General features: G+C 53.1%; 1 protein-coding gene across 1 annotated transcript in view; it reads left to right on the top strand.

The window, feature by feature from the left end:
* The window catches only part of Galnt17 (polypeptide N-acetylgalactosaminyltransferase 17), a 351,033-nt gene extending 338,932 nt beyond the window's left edge, over nucleotides 1-12,101 (top strand). The window contains exons 10-11 of the mRNA XM_076839996.2: nucleotides 9,836-10,003; nucleotides 10,755-12,101. Of these exons, the coding sequence (XP_076696111.1) occupies nucleotides 9,836-10,003; nucleotides 10,755-10,883 (297 nt within the window). The 3' untranslated portion in view covers nucleotides 10,884-12,101. The remainder of the gene's footprint in view (nucleotides 1-9,835; nucleotides 10,004-10,754) is intronic.
* Nucleotides 12,102-12,552: the final 451 nt, after the last annotated feature.

Below are 12,552 nucleotides of genomic sequence, written 5' to 3'. Positions count from 1 at the left end.
CACCACCATGCAGCTTTAGTACTGCAAGAGACCATGCAGTCAGGTGATTCACCTCAGACACGGAGCAGTTCCGTCATCTCAGGTCCCCTGAACCCCATGCATTACACATAGCCAGTAGAGGACCCACTGAAGTGGGGTGTTCACGGGAGTCACCTCTGAACTCACGCGTGCACACTGGAGATGTCCCAGCAGATGCTGACACAGCTTCCTCATTGAGCCGGGGATGGCAGCTTCCAAGAGCCGGTGCCATGATAGAGGTGTGACCCAGAAAGGGCTCTGGGTGACGTGCCCTGGGGAGCTCATGAGCAGGCTTTGGAACAGCCAGGAGCTACGGCATGATGTGCCCAGGTGTGTGTGGCCTTGAGGCTCTGAGGGTGGCTGCAGGCTCCGTCCTGGGGGCTTTCGAAGGGGCAGGCTGGGGCAGGCACAGTGCCCTCTCCTCTGCGGGCCCCATTGGTACGTCTCCCTCTTCCTCTGTTCCCAGGGCCTGACATCCTTTCCCTCAGTTAATTCATCACCAGGACGACAGATGTGAATGCTTTGACCCCATAATTAAATTTAATCTGATCTTGGGCTCATTCTCCGATGGCTTCATCTTTTAAGCGATACATCATCCAAACACCTTGTCACTGTGATGCATTGTGCCAGTAAGGCACTCATGCCCTGCTGGGGTGGCAGGGCTTCTCTGAGCCATTAGCATGTGGAAGGCAACACAGAAGAATGACATCTAGCAGCCTCATAGCTTCCAAATGCATCCTGTAAGTGAAGTGTTCGGGGGCAGCACCCTGAGAGTCCGCTGGAGTCGGCACCCAGGGAAAGGTTTGCCCCAGAAAGCAGCCTGCACACCTCCCTCTTGACAAGAGGCCAATCCACTAGTCCCTTCCTGTCTGTGGGACTCGGGCTCCTGGGAAACCGTAGACCTGTGGGAACCGGGACTGGGGGACCCAGGGCAGGTGTTGTTCCTGCTGAGAAATCGTGCTGCACACATGAGATTTGAGGCCAAGCAGAGGGGAGAAAAGAACTTGCGCTCAGCACGTCTGAAATGCACGCCAGGGAGGCTCCCTTCGCTCAGAGCCTCCCGCCCTCCAGGACAACACCTGTAAGCTCACTCTGCCTCTCTGCAGGTGCTGGGACTGTGAGGAGCTTTTTCTGCTGTCGCTGTGACTCATCTTCTCTCAAAGGTTCCTGGGGTTCCTGATTTTACCCCCTGAAGTAATCAGCTCCCCCCGTGTGGGCACACCTGATGCCAAGCAGAGACGCAGGCTTTCCCGAGGCCTGGGGCACCCTTGCCCCCTTCCCTGCCATCTGCTCTTTGCCTTTGGTGTCTCCACCCCTGGTCCCCCTTCTGATCCCCTGGCAAGTGGCTGTCATGGTCCACACAGGGATGGGAGAGCTGATTCCTAAGTGGCATCCGGAATCATGGGGCAGGGTGGGTTTAGACTTTACCCTAGGAGGACTCAAGGTCATGAAGGGACACTGCTGGTATCTGCTTTGCCAGAATGGATTGAGGAGCTCTTTCCAGGAAGGTGACCTGTGGTCATACATGGCTTCCCAGGGAGGATGGCAGCTAGAAGTTTCATTTCTCCTTAGAAGTTTAGCTGACTGCTCTGCAGATGCCGTGTTGTGCTGGGGGTGGACTTGGGTAAGGAGCTAGGGACGGTGAAGGGAGGGGTTCCCACTTGGCCAGCGGCGCCCTCCTGCTTACCCAGGGACGTCACTTCCACCAGCCCAGTGAGTGAAACCCGCTGCTCATCTTTCTTCTTCCTGACTCTAAGGCACAGCAGCACACAGAGTTTGGAAAATAAAAATTTAAACCATCTGCAATCCTTCCACCCCAAACAATTCTTTTCATTACTGAGACTCTTGCTTTCAGCTTTCCTTTTTTTTTTTTTCCCAAAAGAAAAGTGTTGATTTGTAGGCTGTTTGCATATCACTGAATTAATAAGGAAATCCTGTTGCTGCTTCTGAAGCGTGGGAGGGGGAGAAGCCCCTGCAGGGAGGTGCTCATACCGTAGCAGGGGGATCACGGTATAGGCCTGAAACCTCACAGGAGCCTCATTCCCAGGACCCCCGTTCACAGAAGCCTGGTTTCTCTTTGGAGAGGTGGTATCTGCTGGGTGATCATCGAGAGGGTTTGCATCGTGGCAAACCAGGATGTATAGCAGGGCAGTGACGTGGTGGCTGGGTCACAGGGTCTGGTCCACAGAGCCTTGGGGAGAGGCTGGGGTCCTGGGCAGGGACTCCTGGGAAGTCCTGCCTCTCAGACAGAGCTGCCCTGATGCTCATCTCCTGTCTCTGGTGGTCCTGCTGTGGTTACATAAGGCCACCTCAGGACAGGCTGGCGAAGGGCGACAGGTCCTCTCTGCTGTCGATTTTTTGTAGATCAAGAGCTATTTCAACACAACAGGGTTTCACACCCTGTTCAGGAGCTGCTCAGTGGGCTGTTGAGGCACCAGGTGTCAACGCCTGGACAAGGGTCTGTGGGACAGTCAAGGGCCACGTCTCTTACGTCTCACCTTGCAGGTGAGCAAGCTGTGCTTCTCTCTGAGAGTGGTCTTCCATTGTGAAGGTAGGTCCTGTGAAGACAGGGGAGACCCTTCACAGTGACGCTGTTGAAGTCTTGTTCCTGTGACAGCCTACTGCATAGCCCTGGGTTCTGGAGTCCTTCACAATTACCCGCCTGGCTTCTGTTTATCTGGCTCTACCTGCGTATTTTAGTTCTCCCTCCAAGGGGTCGAATGTGGGTTAATAGTTGTGCATGTCTTAGATCAGCTCAAAGAGAACTTTCTTTTTCCCCCTAAATGAGAACTAATTGTCTTTGAACGCAGAGGTTTTTTCCCTAGTGCATTGGGGTCGTGGATTGTGACATTCATCTCTCCTCCTGGGCCCAACAGCCCCACTTAGAATAATCCCATCAATTCAGAAGGGATTTACACAGAATTTGCTTTGCCGTCCCCAGGCCGTGTGACAGTGCATTGGCTACTGCTGTTCTAAGCTATCCTAAAAACAGCAGCAACAGCAAAAATGACATGAAGTGCAAAATCATGTGAGTTAAGAGATCCCATCAGGGTGGCAGTATTTAGGACCCTGTGACATGGAGTGGGGCAGGCCAGGGATCCTCCCCACAGGGAGGCTAGGGTGGCCTGTTTGTGAGAAGTGTCAGTCATCTGTTAAGCCTAAGAAGGAGAGCAGGGCCTGTGGTGGCCGCCCTGGCAAAAGCTCACCCTTCCTGCAGTGGGCAGAGCGGGCAGTGAGGCTGGGGCAGGGGAGGCTTTGAGTGGACCCTGCAGGCTGCTGGTGTGAACAGAGCAGGAGGTGGGGAGGCAGAGCCCCACCAGTGAGGACGGCTCTGTGGCAGCTCAGGTCAGACCTGTCACACATGGAGGTCTCAGAAGAAGCATCTTGGAGGGGCGGGGGGGGGGCAGCAGGAGAGGAAGACAGTACCTGGGGATGAGGAGTGGAGCCTGGGCAGAGATGGGGGTGCTGGTGTACACCTGGGTCGGCAAGTCCCAGGCCCTCATGAGCCTAGATGGGGGAACCCTGTGGCTCCCAACAGAGCCCAGTAGGGGAGCCTGTGCCTCCCCTGCCCCCATTACCTAGGGAGGTGCTGACTCTGCAGACAGCCGCTTGGCTATGACTGCAAGGTACAGAGAGAGGGCATTGGGAGCAGGGTCTGGGACTCCTGGAAGGCCAGCCCACCACCTAACCCTGTGCGCACTGTGCATTCACAACGCAACAAAGAAGGTAAACAGCTTGGGAGGAGTCCAACCAGAGCAGTGCGAGACTTGGGCACCGCAAACCACAAAGCATCGTGGAAGATACCAGAAACCTAAGGGCAAAGCTCTCTGTGAACAGCGGCTTGACTCTCTCGGTGGCAACGCTGCCACTGACCTACAGATCTTGCACAATCCTGATCAGAACTCCAACTCCCTTTCCTCCGTAGACATGGAAAAGCCGATTCTAAGATTTATATGAAAATGGGAGAGATCAAGGACAGCCAGAACCCTACTGAGAAAGGAATGAGCCGGAGGAAGATTCACACATCCCAGTTCTAAAACTTACTACAAAGCTGTAATAATCAAGTCCTTGTACTACAGGCAAAAAGAGAGACTCGAGATCAATGGGATAGCCCTGAGAGCCCAGGAATAAATCCTCTCATTTACAGCCGATTGATTTTTGACAAGGTGGCAAGACACTTCAATAGGGAAAGAATAGTCTTTTCAACAAACGGTGCTGGGACAGCCAGGTAGCCACATGAAAAAGGATGCATGTGGACCCTTCCCTTACACCAGTAGAAAAGGGCCTCAGATGGATCAAAAACCCAAACTCAAGAGCTAACAGGATAAAAAGTCTCAAAAACGTAGAGGGGTAAGTCTTCATGACCTAGATCTGGCAATAGTTTCTTAGATCTGACATCAAAAGTGTAAGCAACCAAAGAAAAAAAAAAAAAAAAACAGAGAAATCGGACTTCATCAAAATTAGGAACTTCTGTACCTTAAAGGATGCTATCAAGAAAGTGAAGACCACATTCCACCCAATGGAGGGATATGTTTGTAAATCATAGATGTGAAAAAGGTCTGGCATCTAGATTAGGAAAAGAATTCTCACAGCGCAACAGTAAAAGGAAAAATAAAGAATTAAAAAAAAAATGGACCAAAGATAGATGGGCGCAATATCAGGAACCCGTGACCCCAACCACTTGGGAAGTTGAGGAGAATTGTGGGTTCAAGGCCAGGCTGGGCAACTTAGTGAGAACCCATGTCAATAAGATAAAACAAGCAGAAGATCTGAACAGACATTTTTCCCAAAGCAGATACAAAATGGCCAATAGGCACATGGAAAGATGCTCGCATCATTTATCGTTAGAGATGCACGTCAAAACCATAACAGCCACTGTAGGAAAGCACTGGGACGGCTGCCATCCCAAACGCAGACAGCAGGATTGGCAGGATGTGGAGAAATTGGTACCCTGGTTCATTGACGATGGGAGTCTGCGTCATGCGTCATGCCGCTGCTTTGGAAAAGAGTCTTTGAAACAAAGTTACCATATGACCCAACAGTGAGCAGTTCTATTCCTATTCTAACAAAGAGACCTGAAAATATATGCTCATAAAACGTCAGGTGTGAGTGTCCATAGTAGCAAGATTCACAATAGCCCCACAGTGGAAGGACCCCAAATGCCTGTCACTGGTAGGTGGATAAACAAAGTGGACCAAGAGGTGAGGCACGACTTGGAAGGGACACTGAAGCTCACGGATCCATGCGGCTCCGAGAACTGGAGAGAAGAGGGCCAGGGGCCACGAGAGGAAGAGAAGAAAGGCATTGCCCAAGAGAGCGGTTCTGAGGCCCTGGAGAGTTGACGCCCATGTTCTAGAGGAAGTCCAGTAATAGAGGAAGTCCAGTAAGCAGGGTCACCAGGCAGGGGAACAGCAGGGTACAGTCTCAGAGGCAGGAAGGTCTGCTAGGGGTGCAGAGGACAGGGCCGATGTCCTTCTGAGGGAGCCAGAGTCTGCAGATGGCACCGTGAAAGCTCCTGACCCAGCACCAGGGCAGAGTAGGGTCTGGTTGCAGTGGGTCCTGGCTTGCCACTCCTGCCTTGTGGAGGAAAAGCGGACCTGAGGTCTGTTGGCCTGACTTGGCCTCCATCGTCCTTCAGAGCATTGTCCTTCTCCCAGCTTCCTCGTGGAAGCAGCCAGGCGCTGGCCTGTCAGTGTAGATGGCCCAGGGCTCTGTGTCTTCTCCCAGAAGGAAATGCCACCAGGGCCCCCATTCCTGCCTGTCCACTCTGATGCCCATATGGGCTTGGGGCGGTTGCATGGCCTCTGCAGGGCCTAGCAGCTGGTCTCGCTGTTTCATGCCCTAATGGACCTCAGGTAGGAGAACCTCTAGCTCCCTGCGGCATTCAGCTCCGCTCTTTAAACATCTGGGTCACAGATACGCTCCGCTAATTAATGTTCCTGGCTTTGCTCATTTGCTGCTGGATAATAGATTGATTCATAATTTCAATAAGCAGCTGTGTCTATCTTCCCCGTGAACGTAAAGGCAGCTTGCTGTCATTCATCACTTTGCATTTGGTGAATTTAGATATATGCAGGGGATGTTGTTTAGGGAGGGGAGGGTGGGCTTGTGATTTTCTCACCATTTTGCCTGGGACAATGACTCTGATTTGGAACTAATTTGGGTGTAGAGCACACATTCACCGCTTCTCTCTCAAGGGCACTTAATAGACTCCCTGTCACTTGTTCAAGGGGAGCAGGCAGGCTCCCTTTGGGGGATCAGAGCCAAGGGTTTGTGAGTCACTTTCCCCAGGAGATGAGAATCTTCTCCACCAGAGAAGGCTCACTCATGTCCCCAAGCAGAGCTGCCTTCTCAGCCACTCTTGGGCAACAGCACCCAGGCTCTCTGAAGAGGCGAGGGTCCTCCAGCAACCTGGGATGAGGCCTCCCTCTTGCTGGTCAGCTGCTGGACCAGGGGCCACTGGGTCTCCAGGGAGCCACAGGGAGAGACCAGGACTCAGCCAGGTGACCAAATATGTTCATGCCTCAGTTTCCTTGACTAGAAAGTGGGGACAATAATAACACCTCTCTCACTGAGTCCTGAGTGTCACATCACCACTCCCTGTGTGGTGCTGGGAATGACTCTGGGTGCATCTTCAACGTCTGCCGTTAATGACTGCCAGCCACCTGGCACGTGGGGTTAGGAGAGCACAGAGCTGTGCTGGCCTCCCCCGGGTCCTCACCATCACCAGCCTGTGCTGCATCCTCTCAGTGAGAACACAGCCCGTCCTTCTGCTCCCAGAAGCTCGTGGCTGAGCTGGGTTTGAGGACTCCTGGCAACATGCCCTCAGAGTCCAACTGTGGGGATGTGGCTTCAGGGTTTTTCATTTATTGTTTTATTTCTTCTTTTTAGATATACACGACAGTAGAGTGTATTTTCACATATCAGGCATACGTGGAGTAGAACTTCTCATTCCTGTGGCTGGACATGCTGTAGAGTTACACGGGTCATGTATTCATGTGAGGACAGGAAAGATGGCTCCAGTCCACTCTTCTGTCCTTCCTATTCCCATCCCCCTCCCTCCCCTGTATTCCCCTTTGTCTAATCCCATGAACTTCTATTCTTCCCTACCAGCTTATTGGTGGGTTAGCATCTGCATATCAGAGAGAACATTCGGCCTTGGGTGTTTGGGGATTGGCTTATTTCACTTAGCATGATAGTCTCCAGTTCCATCAGTTTACCGGCAAATGCCATAGCTTCATTCTTTTTTATGTGCATATACACCACGTTTTCTTATCCATTCATCAGTTGAAGGGCACCTAGTTTGGCTCCATAGCTTAGCTATTGTGAATTGAGCTTCTGTAAACACTGATGTGACTACATCACTCTAGTCTGATAATTTTAAGTCCTTTGGGTATAAACCAAGAAGTGGGATAACTGGGTCAAATGGTGGTTCTAGTCCTAGTTTTCGGAGGAATCTCCATACTTCCTCCATAGTGGTTGCACCAATTTGCAGTCCCACCAGCAGTGTATGGGTGAACCTTTCCCCCCACATCCTTGCTAATATTTGTTGTTGCTTGTATTCTTAATGATCACCATTCTGAAGGAGTGAGATGAAATCTCAGTGTTAAGTTGCATTTCTCTAATTGCTAGAGATGATGAACATTTTTTCACATATGTGTTGACCATTCATATTTCTTCTTCTGTGAGGTGTCTATTCAGTTCCTTAGCCCATTTATTGACTGAGTTACTTCTTTTTTTTTTTTTTTCTTTTGACATTAAGTTTTGGAGTGCTTTATATATCCTGCAGATTAGTGCTCTATCTGAAGTTCAGGTGGCAAAGATTCTCTCCCATTCTGTAGGCTCTCTCTTCACATTCTTGATTGTTTCCTTTGCTTGAAGGAGCTTTTTAGTTTGATACCATCCCATTTATTGATTCTTGATTTTACTTCTTGTGCCTTAGGAGGTTTGTTGAAGAATTCAATTCCTAAGCTGACAGGATGGAGAGTTGGGCCTACTTTTGCTTCTGACCAGCCAAAAGTACTATAGCCAGCAAAATCAAGCTTCAGAATTGAATATTGAAATAAAAACATCCCATGATAAGCAAAAATTAAAAGAATTCACAACTAGAAAGCCTGCACTACAAAACATACTCAATAAAATATTTCATGAAGAAGAACTGCAAAATAAAAGTGAAAACGGCAAAGGGAGGAACTGAACTAGAAGACTAGTCAATCAAAGGAGAAACTAATTCAAATTAAAAACCAGAAATAAATCAAAATGACAGGGAATAAAAGTCATCTCTCAGTAATAACATGGAATGTAAATGGCCTACACTCATCAATCAAAAGACACAGACTGGCATATTGGATTAAAAAACAAGAGCCAACCATATGCTGTCTCCAGTAGGCTCCAGTTTTTCAATGATGATCCTCACCACATGGACAACCTGCTTTTCTGTGAACATGCTTTCAGCAGTTGCTCTGTGATTTGCTTCTGGCAAGAAATGAAATTAATTAGAGTTGGTCCTGCCCCTCAAATGAGTGAATGCATTTTTAAAAAGTTCCATGGACAGGAAAGGCAGGTCAGGGGAAGCCTCAGCCTATGGGCCCTGTCATGGTCAGGGGTGCCAGGCATACCATCCCTGGGTTGGTCGGCTAGTGCTGCGTAACAATAGTGGCCTCTGTGGCCACAGGTCGGCTGATAGTTCTGGGATCTGGACTGGGCTTAGCTGATGTGGGCCTGGTCCAGTCATACACCCCCTCTTCTCAGCTGGCACACTAGCTGAGGGCTGCCTGTCCAGGGGCCTCCTCCACTTTGGCTCTCGGGTGGGCCAGCAGCAAGCCAGCCAGGGCTACACCCAGGGCAGGAGAAGGGCCCTGGAGCAAGCACAGCTAAAGGCCACACCCTTGCTTCTGGGGCACTCCATAGGCCAAGGTGTGTCACGGGAAGAGAGGACCCGCTTCCTGCTAGAAGGTGCCGTACAGCTGTGTTGGCAAGGGGGACAGAAGAAAGAGGGCCACTTCTGCAACCAACTTGCACAAAGCAAGACCCAGGATCGTGCTGCCGTTTAGCAGGCCCCTGCTTAGTGTCAAACATAAACTTTTGTTCCCAATTCCAATTATTTTCTTGGAATAGATTTCTAAAAGTGGATTTATTGAATCAAAGGTGGTAAATGTTTTAAAAGCAAAAAGTACATATTTAGAAATCACCCTGTTTAAATGTTGTAGGAATTACCCTCCCTCTAGCCCTACTGTGAAAGGGGACAGTTCCTATCTTAGGCTAACACTTGCCAAAATGTGAATAATATTTTTTAAAATGTGGTATCTCACTTGTGTTTTCACTTTTTATTTCTTCCAATGCCTGCCTGTGGATTCTAATATCCGTGTCTTCTTCACTGAATTGGCTCTCTGGTCCCTTCCCAGCAGGGTAGAATTCATGAATCTCAATTTACAAAGAGGAGGACATGGGGACTCAGAAAGGCTGAATGTCTTGTTCAAGGTGACTCAGCAGCTGGAAGCAGGGCCAAGCTTCAGAAATCACATCCCTGGTCCCTCCTCATATTCCCACTCCCCTGTGGGCTGGACAGAAAGCTGGTCCTGCAACATTGAGGACTTAGAAAGCACATCAGGACGTGACTCTGGGAGTGCTGTCCCCAGGCCCAGCAAGCTGAGGACTTCCTGGATGGGGCTGTCCTGCAAGTTGGGTGTATAGGGTGCCTGTCAGAACTGAGATGGTGGCGAGGACAGCAGGGTGGACAGAGGCAGAGGTGGGCTGCACTGCAGAGCCACGTTTGCCCTCCAGCCTCAAGCCACCCCCACCCCTGCTCTCTCTGCAGCTTGCACGCTACACCAAGGAAGGCTTCCTGCACCTGGGGGCCCTGGGGACCACCACGCTGCTCCCTGACACCCGCTGCCTGGTGGATAACTCCAAGAGCCGGCTGCCCCAGCTCCTGGACTGCGACAAGGTCAAGACCAGCCTCTACAAACGCTGGAACTTCATCCAGGTGAGGGCTTCACCAACAGGACCATGGTCAGGGAAGTGCAGAGGCTGCGGGCCACAGAGGGAAGGACCAGGGCCACCTGGACTCAGGCACCCAGGTCCCCAGCAAAGTGCATCCCAGAGCCAGGTCTCCCACCCCTGGCCAGGCTTGTGGACACAGGGCATGTCCCAGGAGGAGTCAGGGGGGCTTCTGTGGGCAGCAGCCTGCCTGGTTCCCACGCCAGGTAAGGCTGGGGATTCTGATGGACCCAGAGAGGGGACTGTGGGAAGAACCCCTGGACCTGCCCAGTACCACGGCCAAGTAAGGCTGGGGAGTCAGACCTCAAATACCCCAAGAGATTCCTCCTCCCGATTCAGCCACCCCGATGCTCATCTCATGTCCAGCCACAGGAGCTTGGGGAGCTCACCTATGTTCTGACCTTAAGGTCTGCAGGGGACGCGCCCGTGACCCCTCTGCTGTGTGAGGGATATTGGTGGAATATGTTCCCCATGGGGTGTGCCTGCCCAGAGCTGTGGAGGTTAAGAGTCCCTCGTCCCTCCCTCTCTCCTTCTCCCTCCTTTTCCCACTCTCACTCTCTCTCCCTTCCTCCCTCCCCCTCTCTCCCTCCCTTTCCCTCCCTCCCTTTTCCCTCTCACTCTCTCTCCCTCCCTCCCTCCATCCCCCTCCCTCCCTCTCCCCCTCCCTCTCCCCCTCCCTCTCCCCCTCCCTCCCTTCCACCTTCCCCCCCTTCCTTCCTACTCCCTCTGCCCCCCAGAATGGAGCCATCATGAATAAAGGCACAGGGCGCTGCCTGGAGGTGGAGAACCGGGGCCTGGCCGGCATTGACCTCATCCTCCGCAGCTGCACAGGACAGAGGTGGACGATCAAGAACTCCATCAAGTAGCCAGAGGAGCTGGGCCACCGGGCGCCCAGCCCAGGACAGGGCCAGTCCGTCCTCAGGCCCAGCCCACATGGTGGAGAGAGACAACAGGGGCCAACCGGTGCTGGGTGGGGCCCAGGCCCCTGCAGGACAGCCAGGAACCCCAGAGGAAGACTCCATGTTCCCTGTGGCGTTCAGCTACCCTAAGGTTCCTACACCCTGGAAAAGCCCCCGATGCTTCTCTGGGAAACCAGGAACTGTCCTCTGCAGCCCCAGAGGTGGCCTGGGACCGAGGGGCAAGACTGTCCACACCTCTGTACCATCTCCCACCCCAGGGTCAGCATCTGGGCCTGGCAGGGTCCCCTCCTCTTCTCATCCTTTGCCACTGCAGCAGCTTCTGAATTTCAACCCCATCCTCAGTGAAATGGGGGGATGGAGCCTCAGCCACATTGGAGACCCGCCCTCGAGGGGGCAGGAGCCTCCGGACCCCATTTCCACTGAGGTTGCTTCTGCTCAGATGCCTCCTCACGCCCCAAGGCAGGTGTTGTCCCCGAAACATCCCATCAGGGTGGCTTTGGGGCTACAGCTCTGGCGCCAGGTTCCTATGAACGCTCATGGACCAGCTGTCTGGCCTGTGTCCTGCTGAAGGGCCCCATAGGTGGGAGCCAGGCTGAAGCCACAGTCCTGGCCCGTGGAGCAGCCAGGACCTCCCTGCAGCGGGAGGGCCGCAGAAGCCAGCCTGGAGCCCGCACAAGAAGCCCAGAAGACCTGTCTGCTCCCGCACTGCAGGCCGCACTGGCCCCCGGGCAGGGAACAGCCGTGTCCTCCTGGGAGTGGGGAGTTTGCTTCTTTCCAATTGCCCTCTGGTTAGGGTGCACTTGTAAATCAGAGTTAATATATGGATGCGTGCGTGCACGGAGCGAGTGGCCAGGTGTGTGTGTCTGAGTGTGAGTGTGTGGTAGAGCAGAGGCAGCGCGGGGCCTCGACTGCTCGAGCTGCTGAGGAGCCGGAAGTCAGCCCCACGTCCCGGCCAAAGGACAAGACTTAGCCTTGCCTGCTGTGGTGCCCCTCTGCTGCTTATCCCTCTGCCATGGCCGTCCTTGGCCAACCCTGCCCAGAACCAAACCCTGCAGCTGCCCTGTTGCCCTGCGAGGGGTTCCCAGCGTCTCCTCTGGTGACATCCCATTGGCGATCTCCCCGCCCCATCTCCCACCTGTGAAATAAACACGGTCGTGCTTCCCAGTGGCCTCCGGGGCTCCTTCATTGCTGCAGAGCCCAGCTCAGGAGGGCCTCTGAGCAGCAGCCGGTGGCTTCTTGCCAGTTAGGTTGAAACAGAGCCTGTCTGCCCCAGGCACACCCTCCTTTGTCCCAAAGCTTCACGGGGTCTGACCCTTGACCCCAGCTCACTCACCCTGGTTGAGCCTGGGTTAGGAGGTCAGTGTGCAGGGGAGAGTGGAGGCTGCCAGCGGAACAGCTCCTGCTGCCCCGGCCTGGCCTGCGGACCCACCCTCCTGCTACTCCCAGCAGCGCCCAGCTCTCCTTGGGGCCTGTAGCGGCAGCACCTGCCTGTGGGGTGCTTGTGGGAACAGGAGACCTCACAGGATGCCCCCGGGGTGGAAACACATGGGAGTCATGCGGGGCCTCGGCTCTGCCTGCCCAGCTCCTCTTCTGGGAGGAAGCCAGAAGACCCATC

This window comes from Callospermophilus lateralis, chromosome 19, assembly GCF_048772815.1.
Source record: "Callospermophilus lateralis isolate mCalLat2 chromosome 19, mCalLat2.hap1, whole genome shotgun sequence".
NCBI classification, from domain to species: domain Eukaryota; kingdom Metazoa; phylum Chordata; class Mammalia; order Rodentia; family Sciuridae; genus Callospermophilus; species Callospermophilus lateralis.
The sequence above is the reverse complement of the archived record's forward strand: the minus strand, read 5'-3'. Positions and strand labels throughout refer to the sequence as shown.